Genomic DNA, 19,864 nt, shown 5'->3' with positions numbered 1-19,864 from the left:
ATTGGAAAGTGGGTGGATGCTAGTTAGGGTCTTTGTTAAAAAATTTGGGTAGGATTTCAAATCTACTGTATAGTGGTGTGCATGCTGACTACGATTGGGGGTTATGACATGGATAGTTTTGCATATATGAAGAAGAAGGTTTGCATTTCAAAGTGTGTTAATTTATTGAAGAGAAGAAGAATAGGAGTAGAATGTTGATATATGATAAATAGATTGCTTATTCAAAAGGGGAGACAAGAAGAGAGTTGCAACTCTATTTTTGGAAATGGTTATATATTCAGATATGGACTTATATTATGATGCAACAAAGAGGATAACTAGAGTGGAAAAAAAGATAAGGCAAAAGCTAACAAATGACCAACAAAAGGAGTTGTGAAAATTAGAGATTGAGTTGGAAGAGTTATGGTACCTATTGAAGGAACGTGAGTTATGCAACAATAAGAAATAAAGGAAACAAAAATCTACAACAAAGTTGTTGAAGAATTATAAGAGGGTGAAAAAGCATGGTGAGGATAAATACCCGTGTTGTGAGAAAGAGCCATTTTCAAAGAGGAAAGCTATTGATTTTGTGTTGTGAGAGAGGTCATTGAGAGCTCTATGCATGATGAAGATTTAATATTTATAGAGAACAAAAGTTATCAAAAACAACTAGAAGAATGTTTAGAGAATCTCATAAGTGAAGAAAAAGGAGTAAAAGATCAACACCTCCTTAAGGAGGGAACAAGGATGATTGAGAGAAATAGTAGAGAGATGTGTTTTGTTACAGTGTCATAAAAGCTAGTAGGAGTGATGCAACAAGCAATAATGGTTCTCAATGGAGAAGGACTACTAAGGCTTTAAGGGACTCAAAAACGAGAAAAGGAACAAATCAACAAAGGAATGGGATCTTTGTTCTAACAAGAAATTGGGTGAAAAAGAAGAAAAAATATGATGATTAGCAAAAATATCTAACTTGGGGAAGGGAACATCATGGCTTGATTCTCCTAGTCAAATAGACAATTTTCTAAACTAGGAGATTAAGATTTTCCCAAAGGAAGGAAGAATGATGCAGAGCATCTTACTTAGATTCTCTCACCCGCATTCTAATCATGGAATTATGAGAGTTTCTATTTTTGTGTTTCCGTTGTTTTTCTTTCTATTGTTTCCATTATGTTTTGATAATTTTGGGTTGTGTAGTGGTCAATGGACAAGTCGGTTGTAGCCACACTAGTTGGGAGTTTTTTTAGTAGAGTTTTTTTGTTTAAATTTGAAGAGATAGGTTGAGGGGAGGACATGAATGAGAATAAAGGAGTGGTCTAAGTTAATGGGAATGAGAGTTTATTTTCTAAGTGATATCTTGATGGTTTCCCAGAGATTTAGCTTTTGATCAAATGAGGAATTAAGAATGAGAAAAACTATTTGTAATTGAGAATTATTGATTCTAAATCCATTCTTGTTAATTTTTGAGTTATTATCATCTGTTTTCTGCAAATTTAATCTTCAATCTCTTTATTTGGAGTTGCATCACATAACCCATAACACACCCTTAGTCTAACAAAAGTCAACTTTAAACATAAAAGACCCACTCCACTCATAATTATACACATTACTTTTTTGAGAAGGTGAAGTGGTTTCTTTTTTATTTAAATAAATTGATTTGGAAAGGGGTTTTTTATGCTCAACATCAAATTTGCGGATAGATTCAACATTGTGGTTAATATGTAGCATTTGAAGCTCATTAATGTAGGTTTTTGCATAAAATATTAGAGGACACGAATTAGAAAACATGCACTCGTGGACTCTTTGTTGCTCATTTTAAGTGTCATTGCTATTAAATGAATAGGTTAAACAACTTTAACTAAAACACACACAAAAACTAGGCCATTTCATTTATTGGAAGAAAATATGCACAAATATAACCAAGAGTAATCTATGAAAGAAAATCAATATACAACCTAACTATGATACACATTTAATAGAACTTTGCACATGTTTAAATAGTTATATAAATTAATGTTTGCAATAACGTCATAACATCACATACATGGAAACTTTGGTATCATTATAGTACTACCTCCTTTATTACATCTAAATAAGCCGTCTCCCTTCGAATGTGGCTTCTATGTATAGTTGGTCCTCTATGGTCACAAGGCACTAATTGGTTGAGAAGCAATATAATCTAATCATTGTTCGCCTTTGTTTGGTCTCTATGTTGGGTACTTGGTTCGTTGGGTATAATATTTGGAACTTTATAAAAATGGCCAACACTTTCATAAATCACTACACTTATGTATTGTGTTTCTTAACTTAAAAATAAAAGTTCTACATTCTAATCTTCCATTTCAACTTTTGTAATTTAATTTCTTTTGGCATATTGTGCATTAGTTTTTGATTAATAAAGCAACAAAACAAGGGTGTTGACCCTTTACAAAGACAAGCCAAAGAGGCAACAAACAACTGGTCAAGAAAAGTCCTTTAACAACATATTGTCCATAAGTTATAGAGAATTAGAGTGCAATTTAACATCATTCTAGTGTTGATGGATAGACCACTCAAAATCACAATTTTTTTTTATTTATGTAATACAATTAATATATATTACAAACATCAATATTACATTTCCATTCATACATATAGTTACATATAATTTGACAATGAATACTATCATTATTGGACTCCCTGTACTTAAGCAATAATGACACGCCACTATCATATGCCCAATTATTTGAGCATCTTAGCGTCATATGTGAAATACATTGTGTTTTTTATTTTTCTATCATTAATGAAAAATACAGTTTCATTCAAAACTCTACAAGAATTCAAACTATTATATTCAAGAATTTTGGCACTAGTGATAAAGAAATAATGAGATCTACTCAAGCACTTGTTTAAAGCCTCTCTTTCGTATTCTTATCTACTTCTTTATTCTCGCTCTTCAATTTTTGACAAAATCTGTTAATAAATTCATCAATACACTTCTTAAATGCATTACTAAAATAGTCATAGCAATCATAGACATGAATATTGGAAATGTTAAGAGATAGAGTGAGGTTACTTTGTGCTCTTTATCACATTCTACACATCAAAATTAAAAATTGTGGTCTTTGGGGTTATGAGACATACATGTGGGGGTTATGAGACATACATGTGAGAATTGGTGTCCAATAGTTCAAGGGAGATCCAAAATTTGGAAGTTCAGTGTAATTTTCCCTACGAGGAGGCTATCAATTTCCCAATAATCAACACCCATTACTTAATATTATCATGCCTTAAATTGATTTATTAAACTAGATAACCATATTTATTCATAGGACAATTGATAGTGGCTATATTCAAGCCCCAATTCTTACTTCCTTTACTTCTTTTCTAATCCTCAACTCTGGATGGGGATTTACTTGTCTAGGGTGCAATGACACCACCTCTATAATTGGGCCCAAGTTTTAGAAATATCCATCTAGACCACCCATGGAGCTCACCTAATTTGGGATGGATTTACTCCACCTCTCCCTAACGACACCACACCTCTTGTTATGGGGGAAGAATAGAAATGATTGAGCAATTGAGCTATGAATATACTAGTATCTTCTATATTATGAATATATGCATATATCGATATTATTGGCATAATAAAAACATCAATCATATTATAATCAATATTCCTAATGCATGTATGTAATTGAATACTTGGAAAACAATATATATATAATTATATAAACAGATTGATATTATAAGATATTACCTTCATACCAATCTGCTATCACAGAATTTTTATGCCTAATCTTCTCCTCGATGAGTCTTGACCCTTTTTTATCCTTTTTTGATCTGATTCTCTGATCCGATTCGATGATATTATCTAAAGACATAGATATTTGAATTGTTTTCTATTGATATATTTGTCAATTGATCCTTCTTGTTCGATGCCTTCCCTAGATGACAAGGTGTTCTTGCTTTATATTCCTCCATCGGTTGTGAAAGGTTATGACTCACGGTGGTTGTCTCTGGAATATGTGTCCCTTAATCCATCGCATGACTAATCGCTGATTAACATGCTATGTTTTCGACCTTCACTAGTTATACTAGAAACGTGGTCTTCCATGGAATATGAAATCGCACCTATTGATTTATTTATTTTAACAAACTGCTTCATTGTTCATTAAGGAAATCTCTGCTATCATTAAGAAGTTGCACCTCTTGCTATCTTGTACATGTTATTCAAATGTATCCCAAAAGCTGGTCAAAATGGCTATTATACAGCCAATGAATGGCTATCATCTTCTTCAGTCAGCGTTGTCACTTCTGATGCAATCCTTTATTAATAACCTTTATATTATGCGTCTGTTGTAATCAACTGTTTTCTCATTCAATAAACATCAGCACTGGCAATGCTTTGTCTGTCTTTGTCTTGGATCGCTACATAATGATCTTTATTGCTGTTTAATAAATAATGAGATTAAGACCGTTCTTAATCTTCGTCTGATCAAAAGATTGTGAAGTTTTATAGAGTAAGACATTTTTCTGAGTTTATTAATGATGATGAATGTGTTATAGATGTAATCCTGATGGGTTATGACATTCAGCATTGTTGGTGTTGGAAATAAGCCACACCCGGACCGATGATGGATTGGTCCAAGAGGGGCCAGTAGCTCAGTGGTAGAGCACTCCAGCAGATGGAAGGTCCTAGGTTCGAGTCCTAGCTGGTCCATGTTTCAACATGGTATCAGAGCCAGGTCTAGGCTAGGAGCCCCAAGCACATGAGAGGTGTGGCTTAAGGGGGGGTGTTGGTGTTGGAAATAAGCCACACCCGGACTGACGATGGACTGGTCCAAGAGGGGCCAGTAGCTCAGTGGTAGAGCACTCCAGCAGATGGAAGGTCCTAGGTTCTTGTCCTAGCTGGTCCATGTCTCAACAAGCATCATTGTTTTATGTTGTTAGTCTATTTAGTCTCCAATTTGTATTATGTAAATATATGTCAAGAGTCTACCAAAATTCAGTTATTCATAAGGGGGAGTGCTAAAGAACATATCTCATGACAGAATTATAGTTCTGCTGTGTATGTGTCATCAATGTGATATGCCTGTTAGTCTCTTAGTTTGTTGTCAACAGTTTCTGGTTTACAATTGAACATACTAATTATAAGTTGCCATATGTCTTAACATATTTATAAGAAAATTGTTGAGCTCGTTGGATCTATAAATATATAGATCTGTTAATGAATAATATATGGCATAAGCCTTTCGGCTATTCCCTTCTCTGCGATGAGTGAGTGTTCTCGATTTTTAATTAAAATTAGCAGTTCTAGGATTACTATTGATTACTCAAAGGACCATGGGTGTCATATGTTGCTTGCTTCACAACCTTACATTGATACAATGATAAGAGAATAACCAGAGGTGCAACACCATAGCATGCTAATGGATAATCCTAGATTCATGACCTATCTAATCAAGGAAATTAACAACCCTTGATTTTTTCATCTAAAGCAGGATTGAGTCATTATCCCAAAAGAGATAATCAAATTGGTAACAGATGTAGCGAACAATTCTATTTTTACTCATCTAAAGAAAGCAGTGTAGGGTTACTTTGATGAGGAAAAGAAGATGGTTTACTTGGACTAAACATAGTTGGTAATTGATGTCAAAGATGGCCAAATATTCCATTGACAGGATAGTTTTAGCTTGGCTGTTGTCAAAAAAAATGAAATCCTGTTGGTGTAATGATGGGAAGTCAAGAAATTTGCATCCACATAAATAGAAAAACTGCTGTTGATAGCTTTTTTCATTCGTGCCTGGTAAAATCTGAGAGTTTGACTCCCTCCACTTGTATGGCTACTTAGAGGGTGCATTTGTTGGATTTTTAACCTGTTTCATCAACGTAGTAAATACCCCATAGACCATATAACTGGATACTAAATAACAAATTACGATAGTAAAACAGATAAAGTTAGGACTAGTGGCACTCAAATAGGTAAAACATTAAAAACATTATATTACACGGATTCTCTTTCAGCTGTGGATAACTTGTGAATCATTAGGGATTAGCACCCGGTCATGAATCATGTAGTAAGAAGAGTCCTTTCTCAGCAAGATTTTTGTGTGTCAGTAGATGCAGAACTTTTGTACTTGTAGCGACTGGCTAAGGTCATGAACATGCCCAGGTTGAGTACACTCAAAGAAGCTAGAAGCCAATAAAAGTAATCTAAATGAGCTTTGTTCACATTGTCTGCAAACCAGCATAGCTCCTCCTTTCTGCAAGTAAACTTCTCGATGACCGAAATTAGGATGCTACTCAAGAAACTACCAACTCCTAAAACACTCAAATAGACAGCAATACCCAAGCTTTTCATTGTGTCTGGCATCTGATCATAGAAGTATTCTTGCATTCCTACCATTGTAAACACATCAGCTGTGCCAAAAAGTACATACTGTGGAAGTAGCCAAAAAATGCTCATTGGAATTGTTGAATGGGGCATGTCTACCAGTCCATTATCCTTTGCTGCCTTGACTCTTTTAATTTCTATCACTGCAGCGACAACCATTGAAATTGCAGAAACACACATACCAGTGCCTATCCTTTGGAGCAATGTTATACCTCTCTCGTTCCCTGTTAACCTTTTTGCAATGGGAACAAAGAAGCGGTCATAGACAGGGACCAGTAGAAGAATAGATATATTAATAAAACATTGCAGACTTGCAGGAGGGATCTCAAAATGTCGACCCAGTTTTCTATCCATTGTGCTGCCCTGTTTTGTGAAAAAAGTTGAGGACTGTGCAAAGACAACACCAAACATCAAGCATGCCATCCAAATCGGTGACATACCCAAAAGAAGTTTCACTTCTTCAACCTGTTGGACTGTGCAAAGTCTCCAATTGTGTCTTGCCTTGCACTCAAAATCTAATTCATCTTTAACTGTCGCTTTGTCAAGAAATCTGAAAAACAAGATGAGTAAATCCATCAAAAAGTAAATAAAGCTAAAATAAACACAAATGAAAACCCCAAAAAATGGGATTAGCATTATTCCCAATCGTTGTTACTGCCTACATGGACTTCCTTCAGCTTAGTTGTGAGGTCAGGTCAAGGAATTGCATCCAACATCCCATTGTTTTCATGCCATTCAGTTGGCGTAGATTGGAGCTCGAATGGAAACTTGGTGGACATGTTGAAACAACCAAGATCCATTTGGTTCATTCCCCACTTTAAAAATACGAAATCGTCTCTATTTCAGTTACTTAGGCCTGAACTTTATAGTAGCATGCTACTCAAATATGATATCACTATATTTAAAGCAAATAGTACCATGGAGTGCTTACCTGAACTGATTTGTTTGCAAGATTTGTCTTCTTGACCCTGCCTTCAGAACCTCTCGCTCTTGAATAGAAACTAAATGATTTGCTTCTTGGCAAGGAATGGTGGCTTTCCGTTTGAAGAATGCTGCTACAAACACATGGACGACTCCAGTGAGAGAGCTTCCACTAGGCAGTTTATTTCTGTAAAACCTGGTCCCACACAAGAACACCAGGAGTGTCATTGCCATGGTAATTGCAGGAATGCCAAATCCCAAACCCCATCCAACATTATCTTGGATGTATAGGAGCACAGTGACTCCTGCAAGAGTCCCCAAGCAAATACCAAAATACCACCAGTTAAAAAATGAACTTTTGTGCTTCTTCTCTTTTGGGTCCTCATCATCGAATTGGTCCGCACCAAAGGCCTGTAGACATGGCTTGTGACCACCTTGCCCCAAAGCAACCAAGTAAAGTGAGAAGAAAAAAAACCCAATTTTGGTAGGGGATGTTCTGGGGCAAGGCTCTGAAGTCTTCTTGCATGGTGGGGGTCTGAGACTCGTGAGAGTGGCTGATAGAGTCACCAGGATTAAACCCTGTCACGTTACATTGTATGTTGTGTTACTTGGATATCTTGCATATGGTTAAAGCACAGGAAAATGAAAATTTTATCAGCTATTTTGAAAGAAAATGGACGTCTAATTCAGTTTCCAATATATGCACAACTCAGATGATAAGATTTTCAGTTTCTTTGCTCACAAGAACTCTTCACTTTCTAGATATGTATCCTTAACCAAAACAACAATCTTAGGTCTTCAGCAAGACAGAAAAGACCTTTCTGGCATCTTGAGAAGGGTGCCCAGCTCGCTTGTTATTGATTCATAATTCCATGCATGCGGCAGACATGGATTCTTAATCAAATGGCCTTACCAGGATTCTCATCAAGGCACCCACCTACTTTCTAACACATGCGCCTGACATGGATTCTTACCGAATAACGAATAGACCAATCTGAGTCTTCACTTAAGGTATAGATATGTTTTTATTTATGCTTTCACTTGATATGGGTCCTATACCAACAGAGTAAACAGAGCTCTTCGCCAAGCCACCCACTTTTATTGTTAGTTGTTCACATATTTACCAACAGACTACTAGGGTTTAAACGATTTAAAGACATATATAACAGAAATAAAGCAAGGAGTAGAATCCATAACTGATAGTATAGTCTTTATTAGGGTGGCTCAAATGGATGTACAATTAGGGTTTGTTTTGGCTTGAAAAGGGATGTACACATAGGTATCGAAAAACCAAAAACTAATCAGATAAAGAATTACAAGGGCTAAATCTTAATGGCAAAGACGCAAAGAATTGGTGACACTATAGCTCTTAACTTCAACTTTGCAAAAAATCAGATCAAGATCTTCATCAAGGTACTCACTATTCACAAAGGATTCTTATAAGACAATTTTCTAAATACAAAATAAGCCTTTGTATAGTTTTGATTTTAGAATCTCTGTGGATTTATTGTTTTCTAATGAGTGAGGTATTAGTATCCTCCTCGCCTGAACCAAAACAAATTAGCTCTATATTTTTTTGCTGTGGACGGCCTTTCAATTAAAAGCTGCCATAATATACAGTGAAATAATTCTGATTGGTAGCTTCATTCCAAATTATGATCTACCTATCCATCATAATGCAAAGAAAAAGGAATTTGTTTAGGAAAAGAATACTGACAAGCAAATAGACGAGTGAAGAAACAAGGATTGTCCAGTACCGACCCAAATATGAATCTGCAACAAAAGCTCCCAAAAAAGGAAACATGGATGCTACCCCTGACCATATGTTGACATTGCTTGCAGCAGTGGCAGTGCTTTTATGCAGAACACTTGTGAGATAAGTTACCAAATTTGACAGTATGCCAGCATAAGCAAACCTCTCTGCAATCTCCACGCCTGTAAGTAAAAAATAAATGTACTAATTAAAATGAAGACTAGAATAGCTGTAGATAAATGTACTAATTAAAATCTAGGGTTGCTCATGTTGACAGAACAATCAACAATCTTGAGTATTAAAAGACACCTAATTCAGTGGTAGAATACCCCAATACCAAATGAGTACAAGTCTTAACTGATCCATGTAAAATTATCAGCTGACTCGAAAAGACACTCCAATATAACTGTGTTCTATCCCCTTTTTTTTAATGATTTTTGAAGATCTAACATCTAAACCCCTCTTTCCTATCCAAGAACAAATCAAAGCGGATCTAAAACAGTTTTTCCTTTGTAAAATACAAACACATTAATTAAAAAAACCTCTTTATTATTCCTACTACAAATCACAAGTTTTCCATAATCATTCTTACTCCTGTACTAATTTTATAGAAAATTGGAAACACCAACAAAAGAGAGCATACTTATTTATACCAATTATAAAAAGGGATGCCCTCCATGCTCCAGTAACTGAGTGCCCGTGTAGATCCAGCGATCCATCTTCAACAAATTCATCTGATGACCGAAGTTTCTCCATTTCCTTTGCTTGCTTCATTAATCGCCCAATACATAAAAATAATGTGTTGTCTTTCTTAAGTTTGGAAATTTTGACTTCTGTTTTTAATTGTTATGATTTTGAGGAATTCTATTTTTAATTTATATTTTCTTTTTTTTTTTTTTTCCTTTTTTTTAATTCTAGAGATATCCCACGATCCAGCCTTTCATATCTTGGTTTCACTTCTATTTTCATAGGTTTATTTTTAATTGTTTTTTATTAAAAAAGCAGTGAGAACAAGGGCACACAACATTATAACAACATTAACAGCAAAAAGAGATCAAGTCTTAGATATCAAAAACAGCAGCAGAAAACACAAAAACAAACTGCAGGGGTGCCTTTCGCACCCCAGTGGCATCAATGGTTATCCTCCTTCGTGTTCGCAGTACGTTTCCTCAGGAGAGAGAGGGTGAGTACCAAGTTGTGTAACACCTGCAAATGAATATAATTAGCATATTTATATTTTAAAAATTTATGTAGAAAATGTTATAAGATATTAATTTTGAGAAGTCTATTTGTTTTTAAAAAATCTAATTAAAAAAAAAAAGAGAGAAAAAAATTTCTCTTGATCTTTTACAAAAGCATATTTTCCCATATATCAAAATTGACAATTCAATATGTATTAAATAGAGATGTTATATATAAACCATCTTTTGATACATTCTTTCAATTCAAAAAACAAAATCAAAATTTAGAAACTAATTAAAACCATTTAACTCAATTTACACACTTGAACATTTATTTTTGGTTTAGCCTCTATCCTTGCAATGGCATGCACTATATCTCATCATTGTTGTTGTGGAGGTGGAAACACCAACATGGTGTTTAACTGATTTAGGAAAGCCAAGCCCCTATACAACACAACCATTTTCTGTGTGTGCCAGTCCAAATTTAACAATGAGAAAGTTACACACAAGTAGAGCAAACATTTATAGATTTTGGATGAATGAAAATACTAAGACTAGGGTATCCAACGTCTTTGTCTTGCCAGTTTGACCTAGATTTTCAAGAGACATGTGTGTAAAGCTTCATGATTCCATTTTCGACTATCTCCCCAACATTTGTCACCTTTAGACACGATGCCCAATGCTTATGTCCATTACAATCAATTTTAAATTTTAGTGCCAAATTTTTCTTTATGTTTACCTTCCAGTTTTACCTTAATGTTTTTGTATTTCATGTTGTGTTTGTTGCATTCAATCAGATTTAGTCATTTTATCATTTTTAGTTTAGTTAGTTCATCTGCACACTTCACTATTTCAATCTTTTGCAACAAACAAACAAAATCTCAATGCCTAGCTCTTCCTTAGAGACACTAGTAGGCCTATTTATATTCCAATATCATGAAGAATTGAAATCTTTTAGATTGCATTATTTAGTCTAGGGATCTCATTTTTTCCATTTTAATGTCATGCTTCCTTGATAATATGGAAAGTGGCCTTCTTCTCCCAAGTTGTCCATGCCCTCGTCATTCATTTAACTAAATCTATAATAGGTTTCAATTACATTTAAAGTTTACTTTTTAATTATTTTTAATATTATCTTTTCTTTTTATTATTAACATTATTATTTGTTAAGAAGCTCAAAGAAGCAATTGAGTTGATTGGTTTTGAATTATGGTAATCCATGCCTTGGCCATCATGGCCAATTAAGTTAATAATTATTGAAATATAATTATAATGACAAAACACGATCATCATTAAATAAGTAGAAATATATGCAAGGTACTTACTATTGTAAGAACCTCCAATTTATGACTTGACATTTAAGAATACAAAATCAATATCAGTTTGACATTGGAAATACCTCTCATAGTCCACATTGCTTTGCACCCATAGACTTGCAAGGCAAATCAATTTCCTTGCAAACAATCACCATTAGAGTATTACTATTTGATTAGTCATAAGCGTAATATGACATTCAATAATATTACATTCATCATTTAAAACCAGAGTGATATTCATAACATTCATAATTTTAACTAGGAGCAAAGAGTTATTAAAGTGCAATTACTTATTAGAACCTTTAAAACCATAACAATTACAATCTAAATCCCTATAACCAACAAAAGTCATCAAAGTGAAATTACATTGTGATGTCTAGTAAAAATAATGAATTTGTGAAAATGAAATATTTGTTTTTTTTATTTTTATTTTAAAGAGATATTTTTATTTACTTAAGAATCAATTTAATTTACATTATTCACTATATTCAAAATTTAATTTGCCTTATTTAAAGGACTATTATTTCACTTAAAAAATTATTTAATTTAATTTTAAAACTTTTCTATTTACAAACTATTTTAAAATCATATTATATTCTTAATTATATAAATTAATATTTTAATATATATGAATTGTATTTTGAATTTATATACATGATAAAATCATAATATTCTCTACTTGCTAACATTTAAAAAGACCTTTCAACTTGATTATACATTTATTTATTTATTTTTCATTTCTCCTTTAAAAAATCACCTCTTCACATTATAAGTATGTTATGTTTTATTCGGCACTTATCCCAAAGCATGTGGCTCATGAAAGAGGCTCTATTAGGGTAGGGTCTTATGGACAAGTGCTTCCCAAAAAATCTTAGTGGATGTTATAGAGTTTTTTTAGGATTATTTTTAAGTGGACGGTCTTATGAATTTTGTAGTGCAGTTTAAGCTTAAAATTTATGTCTCAATATTTCTAGAAGTTGGTGGTATCATGAATTTTATTCTATTCAATAGAATAATAAATATACAATGTTAAAAAAATGGTGAAAATTAAAAACTTAAGATGATTGACAAGTGGTAAGGAAAAAGCCTAAGCTAGTGAAGCAATTTCTAGCCCCCCACCTTTTCAACCCGCTTAAATCTCTAATACTAAAAAGAGGGTTTCTATTTTTAAGAAAAAAGTGGAGTTAAAACAATTTAATTTTTAACTCCATGAGACCTCTTGCTCCTTAAAAATAGATCCCAAAGCCCCTTCATGAGACCCCAACCTTCGATACATATCTCAACTCTATCTTTTCTTATTATAATGAACTCCTAGCATTTAAAAATGGTCAATGGTTGAATTTGTGGGCTTGCAAAAGGGTGTTGGAAGAACAATCTATAGTTTAGAATACAAAGGGGTGTATAATTGAATGGACTATAGGTGTTACTATTTCTTTATTGTTAGAAAAAAAGTATTAATTTTGTTTTATTAATATTTTTGTATTTAATTATCTAATTGTATTTGATTGTTTTGTATAATTTTAATTTGATAATTTGTAATTATTATTTAATTGTCATAGAGTGGATAAGAGTTGTTGGATTAGAAAAGACACAAAAAAGGTAAATTGTAGATTCGGGTAAGACAAAGAATATCTTTAGCTTGACATGTCCACTAAAAGACAAAAAAGATTACAAGTGATGGGTCTAAGTTGAAAGTCATTTTCTAACTTTTCTCTTTTTAATTTGGTTATTGAAATTTTCATGGACATTTTAGGAAAGAAATTTCGAAGATGCATGTTTTTGAAGTTCAAATTTGAAAATTTTAGGAAAGAAATTTTTAAAGGGAAACATGCATGAATATTCTAAAATTGATTATTTGAATATGTTTTTGTATATTCTAAAATTGTTAATCTTACATACATGTCCCTTCAGCTTTTTTTAATAATTTTGTATTGATACTAATTATAATAAATAAATATATAAAACGAAAGGATTCCTCTTTAAAAAACAGCTCTAAGGGCAGGTCCCCATGCGGCTGCTTAGCTTATTTTGGCTAGCAGCCGCTGCTCAATTTTTTTAGCATTAATTTGTGGAGTTGGTGGCCCCATGAATGTAAAATTTTGCTGCTTATTGTCATCTTAAATTGCATTATTAAAAGAAATATTTAATTTTAATTGGTCACATAAATTGTGGAGAAAAAATTGGAAACAAATCAAAAGAGGGAAACTGTTTTGGAGAGCCACATGTCAATCTTCTCAATAAGTAGTTGCTGCTTATTTCCAGCCCCCCCTTTTTTTCAAAGCTTGAGCTTATTTGTAAGTTTTAAGCACCTCTTAATTAAAAATTTGCATGGGAACACTCTGACCTCTTAATTTTAAGCAGAAATTGCACTTAAGCAGCCGCATGGGGACATGGGGTAATACTATCCATGAGCACAGAAGATTAATATAAAAGGTTAAAAAAACATTATCCAAGAACAAGTAACCAATCCAACCTGCAAATACTATTTTTATTCATTAAAGAAAGTGGTGTAGAGTTAGTTTGATGAAGGAAAAACATATGATTTACTTAAACCAACAAATTTGACAATTGATGTTAAAATGACCATCCATTGGGAGGATGGTTTTAGCTTGATTCTTCTCAAGAAAAGAAATCCTCTTGATGTAATTATGGGACGTCAAGAATTTTGCATAAGTAAATAGAAAAACTGCTTCATAAGAGACTGGATAAGGCCACAGCTGAATATTAAGTAAAACCATCCCTTTTAGGATGCTACAAATGAATATATTAGGCATTCCATATCTCTAGGATGCATCAAACTTCTTTCTGAAACATCACAAAATAGGAATTCCAATCATAATTTGTTCACCATCCAAGGAATTGATGAAGATGATACCCTATTAGGATGAAAGTGAAAAAATGCGGTATATTGAGAAGGAAATTGTTTATACTTCAAAGTAATATCTTGCTCAGTGAGTATCAGAAGAAAGAATGTGAACATGCTTGCCAAAAAATTCAAGAATGATGTGTGATAAAACTTGGAGGTGGTTGAGGCTCTTTTTCTGTTCAAAATTTTCTAAGAATTCTTATATGTAAAGATTGAGAGGAGATTTGAGAGAATCAATGCACCAAGCTTATTATTCTACTTCAGATGAGTTATTTTTGTTATAGATCTATCATAGAAAAAAAACTTTCGTTGGGTTGGGGTCTGATTTGATTGACGAAAACTTTTCATGGTAAAGCACCAGATCATGAGGTCTAGGCTCTCCCAACCCATGTGATACTGGAGGATGTGTCCCACCAAAATCTCCAATCACATTACCAATGCACTGCAGTTTATAAAGAGACTACCCGATTCCTACAGTCTAAAAAACACTTTCATTAAATTAAGATTCAAAAATTAAATTTTTTGTGTCCCACCAAAATCTCCAATCACATTACCAATGCACTGCAGTTTATAAAGAGACTACCCGATTCCTACAGTCTAAAAAACACTTTCATTAAATTAAGATTCAAAAATTAAATTTTTAGTTAAATAAAAGTTGATTGAAGCAAGGTACATATATGTCTTTTCTGGATGAAATATGTGTTTGTAATGTGAGAGTTTCACTCCCTCCGCTTACATGGCTACTTACAGAGGGTGCATTTGTTGGATTTTTAACCTGGTTCATCATTGTGGAAAGTACCTCAATGACTAGACCACATAACTGGATACTTAATAACAAATTACAGTAGTGAAACAGAGATAAAGCTGGGACTAATGGCACTCAGATAGGTAAAACATAAAGTTATTACCATACACGAATTCTCTTTCACATGTGGATTAATAACTTACAAATGATAAGGGATTGGCACCCAGTCATAATTCATTAGCAAGAAGTCTCTTTTCTGAGCAAGTTTTTTCTGTGTCAGGACATGCAGCATTTTTGTACTTGTAGCAGCTGGCTAAGGCGATGAACATGCCCAGGTTGAGTACACTCAAAGAGGCTAGAAGCCAATAAAAGTAATCTAAATGAGCTTTGTTCACATTATTTGCAAACCAGCATTGATCCTTTCTGCAAGTAACCTTCTCAATGATTGAAATTAGGATACTACTCAAGAAACTACCAACTCCTAAAACACTCAAATAGACAGCAATACCCAAGCTTTTCATTGTGTCTGGCATCTGATCATAAAAGAACTCTTGCATTCCTACCATTGTAAACACATCAGCTGTGCCAAAAAGTATATATTGTGGAAGTAGCCAAAAAATGCTCACTGGGATTGTTGCAGAGGGCACGTCTACCAGTCCATTATCCTTCGCTACCTTGAGCCTTTTAATTTCTATCACTGCAGCGACAATCATTGAAATTGCAGAAACAAACATACCGGTGCCTATCCTTTGGAGCAGTGTTATACCTCTCTCATTCCCTGTTATTAGCCTTCTTGCAATGGGAACAAAGAAGCGGTCATATACAGGGACCAGTAGAAGAATAGATATGTCAATAAAAGCTTGCAGACTTGCAGGAGGGATCTTAAAATTTCGCCCCAACTTTCTATCCATTGTATTGCCCTGTTTTGTGAAAAAAGTTGAGGACTGTGCAAACACAACACCAAACATCAAGCATCCCATCCAAATAGGTGACATGCCTAGGAGAAGTTTCACCTCTTCAACCTGTTGGACTGTGCAAAGTCTCCAATTGCGTTTTGCCTTGCCCTCAAAATCTAAATCATCTTCAACTGTTGCTTTGTCAAGAAACCTGAAAAACATGATGGGAACATTCATCAAAAACCTCTCTAAAGTAGACAGGGCTAAAAGAAACACAAATGAAACTTCAAAAAAATTGAACTAGCATTATTCTCAATTGTTATTAGTTATTGCTGTCTAAAAGTTCTTCCTTCAGCTTAGATGTAAGGTCAAGGAATAGCATCCAGCATCCCTCTGTTTTGCTTCCCATCCACTAGAGCTCATTTGGAAACTTGATGGGCATGTTGAAACTATGTCGGCCTCATCAGTTAACCAAGACCCATTTGGTTAATTCCCCAATTTGAATGTACAAAAGAATCTCTATTGTAATTATTTAGGCCTGAAATTTAGAGTAGCATTCTGCTTATATATGGTATCACTAGATTCAAAGCGAATAGTATCATGGAGTGCTTACCTAAAGTGATTTGTTTGCAAGAGTTGTCTTCTTGACCCTGCCTTCAGAACCTCTTCCTCTTGAATAAAAATTGATTGATTTGGTTCTCGGCTAGGAATGGGACTTTTCCGTTTCAAGAATGCTGCAACAAACACATGGATGATTCGAGTGAGAGGGCTTCCACTAGGCAGTTTGTTTCGGTAAAACCTAGTCCCACACAAGAACACAATAAGTGTCATTGCCATGGTAATCGCAGGAATGCCAAATCCCACACCCCATCCGACATTATCTTGGATGTACATAAGCACAGTTACTCCTGCAAGAGTTCCCAAGCAAATACCAAAATACCACCAGTTAAAGAATGAACTTTTGTGCTTCTTCTCTTTTGGGTCCTCATCATCAAATTGGTCTGCACCAAAGGCCTGTAGGCATGGCTTGTGACCCCCTTGCCCCAGTGCAACCAAATAAAGTGAGAAGAAAAAAAAACCAATTCTGGATTGTGATGCTTTGAGACTCTTGAGAGAGGCTGACAGAGTCACCAGGATTAAACCCTGTCACATTCCATCGTATTCTGTGTTAGTTGGATACCATGCAAAAGATTAAAACACGGGAAAATGAAAAATTTATCAGGTATTTTGAAAGCAAATGGGAGTGTCATTCAATTCTCAATATGTGCACAAACTCGGGGGATATAATTTTCAGTTTTTTTGGCTCACAAGAACTCCTAAATTTGTATGTATATATATATGTGTGTGTCTCCTAACCAAAACACTAATCTTAGGTCTACTTGTTATTTATTCACATATTTAGGTAGATAAGGGTGCTGAACCAAAAAGACCTTTATGACTTTTTGAGAAGGGTGTCCACTTCATTTGTTATTGATTCATAATTCCATACATCTAGCAGATGCGGCCTGTTAATCAAATGGCCTGACCAAGATCTTCAGCAAGGTACCCACTTACTGTTTTACACATGCGCCAGAAATGGATTCTTAACCAAAAGACCTATCCGAGTCTTCAATTGAGGTAGAAATATGTTATTTATTCATGCTCTCACCTGATATGGGCCCTTTACCAACAGAGTAAACAGGGCTCTTCGCCAAGGTACCTACTTTTGTAGTTACTTGTTCACATATGTACCAACAGACTACTAGGGCTAAAATCAATGGAACTTCTTAACGTCAACTTTGCAAAAAGCCAAACCAGGATCTTAATCAAGATACTCAATTTTCACAGAAGATTCTGAAAAGACAATTTTCTAAATACAATTAGCCTTTGTTTGATTTTTATTTTAGAATCTTTGTGGGTTTATTGCAGTGTTCTATGGGGACACATTTCCCCCGAAAACCCCACATCCCCTGTACAGGGATGTTTCCAAGACTTGGGGACTTAGAGAAAACATCCCCTCACAACACCACCACCTCTACCACCTCCACCGGGGAGGCCACCGGATTGCTTGCTATATGGCACATGCCATTACATACTAATTGCAACTTTAACTTTGTGAAAACTAATTTGCCTTTCGTGAGGCACTTGCATAGATGTTATATTGCAGATTTTGACTTAGATTTCAATTCACCTCAATTTGTATATCAGTTCCACCCCACCACTACTCCACCCCCACTGCCTCGTCTCCCCAAATTTAGGCCCTTGGTTCCCTGTCCCCAAAACCCATCCCTGCATCCCCCTGTCAGGAAACTCAGTGGAACTACTGTTTATTGTCTTCTAAGAATTGAGGCATTAGTATCCTCCTCACCTGAACTAAAACAAATTGGCTCTATATTTTTGCTATCTGGACTGCCTTTCAATTACAAGCTTCTATAAAATGCAGTGACATAATACTGGTTGAGAACATCTATGAAACTATGAAGTACCCATCCATTATAATGCAGGAAAACGATTTGTGAAGGAAAAGGATTTAGTAAAGTAAAAGAAAATACTGACAAGCAAATAGACGAGTGAAGCAACAAGGATCGTCCAGTACCGACCCAAATATGAATCTGCAATAAAAGCTCCCAAAAAAGGCAACATGGATGCCACCCCTGACCATATGTTCACATTGCTTGCAGCAGCAGCAGTACTTTCATGCAGAACAGTTGTGAGATAAGTCACCAAATTTGACAGTATGCCAGCATAAGCAAACCTCTCTGCAATCTCCACCCCTGTGATTTAAAAAAAATACTAATTGAAATCAAGACTACAATAGCTGTGGATAGATAAAATCTACTAAAGCAAAGGAGAAAAGAGTTGCTCATGTTGACAGAACAATCTACAACTCTTGAATATAAAAGGTCACATAGTTCAGTGGTAGTGCACCAAATGAGTATGAACATGAGGACCCATATTGCTATAGATCACCTACTACACATAGTTCAGTGGTAGTGTACCGAATGAGCATGAACATGAGAACCCATATTGCTATAAATCACCTAATGTAATCCAACATGTTAATGTAATAAAAATGGCACAAAAAAGTTTTCCAGAAGTATTCTTCTTTACTATAATATCCAGCCCAAGCTTAAGAACATCAATAGAAAAGATGTATCATGATTCCAAACATCAAAGTAATCAATTTTCAGAAACATTCTTACTACTGTAACAATTTTATAGATTCTCGGAAACACCAAAAAAAAATTGCATACTTATTCATACCAATTATGAAAAAGGATGCCCTCCATGTTCCAGTTCGACCCCTGATAACTGGGTGGCCACGTAGATCAAGTGATCCATCTGCAACGAAATCATCTGATGAGCGAGACTCCTCCATTGCCTTTGCTTGCTCCATCAATCCTTCATACATGATAAAAAATAACAGGTGGTGTCTTTCAATTTTAAGTTGAAATATTGACTTCTTTTTTTAATTGGTTTTGATTTCGAGGGTTTCTATTTATAGATAATAAAATATTAGTTTGGCTTGTCGAAGGGCCCATTTAAGCCAGAAACCTGTCTAGATTCATCATAGTTAGTTTAGTTTGATTGAAATTGGATTTAAAGTCAAATTGATTAAAACAATTTCTCAGATAAGACAAGATTATTACACGATTTCTTGCGTTGATGTAGATCGAAGATTGAATGTTAAGTAATAGGTAATGATAGCCAACTACCAGATCTGATTGCTGTATGATTGTATTTATTAATTTTTTTAAATACTTAAGAGAATTGTATTATATAAAATGGAAAATTTAGATAAATTATAGAAATTTAGACAGAAATATTTTAATATATATTTATTTTTTATAA

At 34.4% G+C, this 19,864-nt stretch overlaps 2 protein-coding genes across 3 annotated transcripts; both read right to left on the bottom strand.

Annotated features, from left to right (window-relative positions):
- Positions 1–5,929: 5,929 nt before the first annotated feature.
- LOC131038414 (protein NRT1/ PTR FAMILY 5.10) lies at positions 5,930–10,004 on the bottom strand. 2 transcript variants are annotated; one of them, XM_057970845.2, is made up of 4 exons: positions 9,683–10,004; positions 8,994–9,211; positions 7,287–7,855; positions 5,930–6,905 (listed from the first exon to the last, which is right to left on the bottom strand). In XM_057970845.2, the coding sequence occupies exons 1-4, from the start codon at positions 9,801–9,803 to the stop codon at positions 6,056–6,058; spliced, it is 1,758 nt and encodes a 585-aa protein (XP_057826828.2). In that variant the 5' UTR covers positions 9,804–10,004; the 3' UTR covers positions 5,930–6,055. The 2 variants fall into 2 exon arrangements, with proteins under 2 accessions (XP_057826828.2, XP_057826829.2); XM_057970846.2 differs by lacking the exon at positions 9,683–10,004 and adding an exon at positions 9,388–9,604.
- A 5,006-nt stretch (positions 10,005–15,010) lies between these two features.
- LOC131038413 (protein NRT1/ PTR FAMILY 5.10) lies at positions 15,011–19,493 on the bottom strand. The gene is made up of 4 exons (XM_057970844.2): positions 19,277–19,493; positions 18,569–18,786; positions 16,647–17,176; positions 15,011–16,244 (listed from the first exon to the last, which is right to left on the bottom strand). Exons 1-4 carry the CDS (start codon positions 19,422–19,424, stop codon positions 15,365–15,367), a joined length of 1,776 nt encoding a protein of 591 aa, XP_057826827.2. The 5' UTR covers positions 19,425–19,493; the 3' UTR covers positions 15,011–15,364.
- Between the last annotated feature and the right edge of the window lie 371 nt (positions 19,494–19,864).

This window comes from Cryptomeria japonica, chromosome 8 (assembly GCF_030272615.1).
Source record: "Cryptomeria japonica chromosome 8, Sugi_1.0, whole genome shotgun sequence".
Taxonomy (NCBI): Eukaryota; Viridiplantae; Streptophyta; class Pinopsida; order Cupressales; family Cupressaceae; genus Cryptomeria; species Cryptomeria japonica.
The sequence above is the reverse complement of the archived record's forward strand: the minus strand, read 5'-3'. Positions and strand labels throughout refer to the sequence as shown.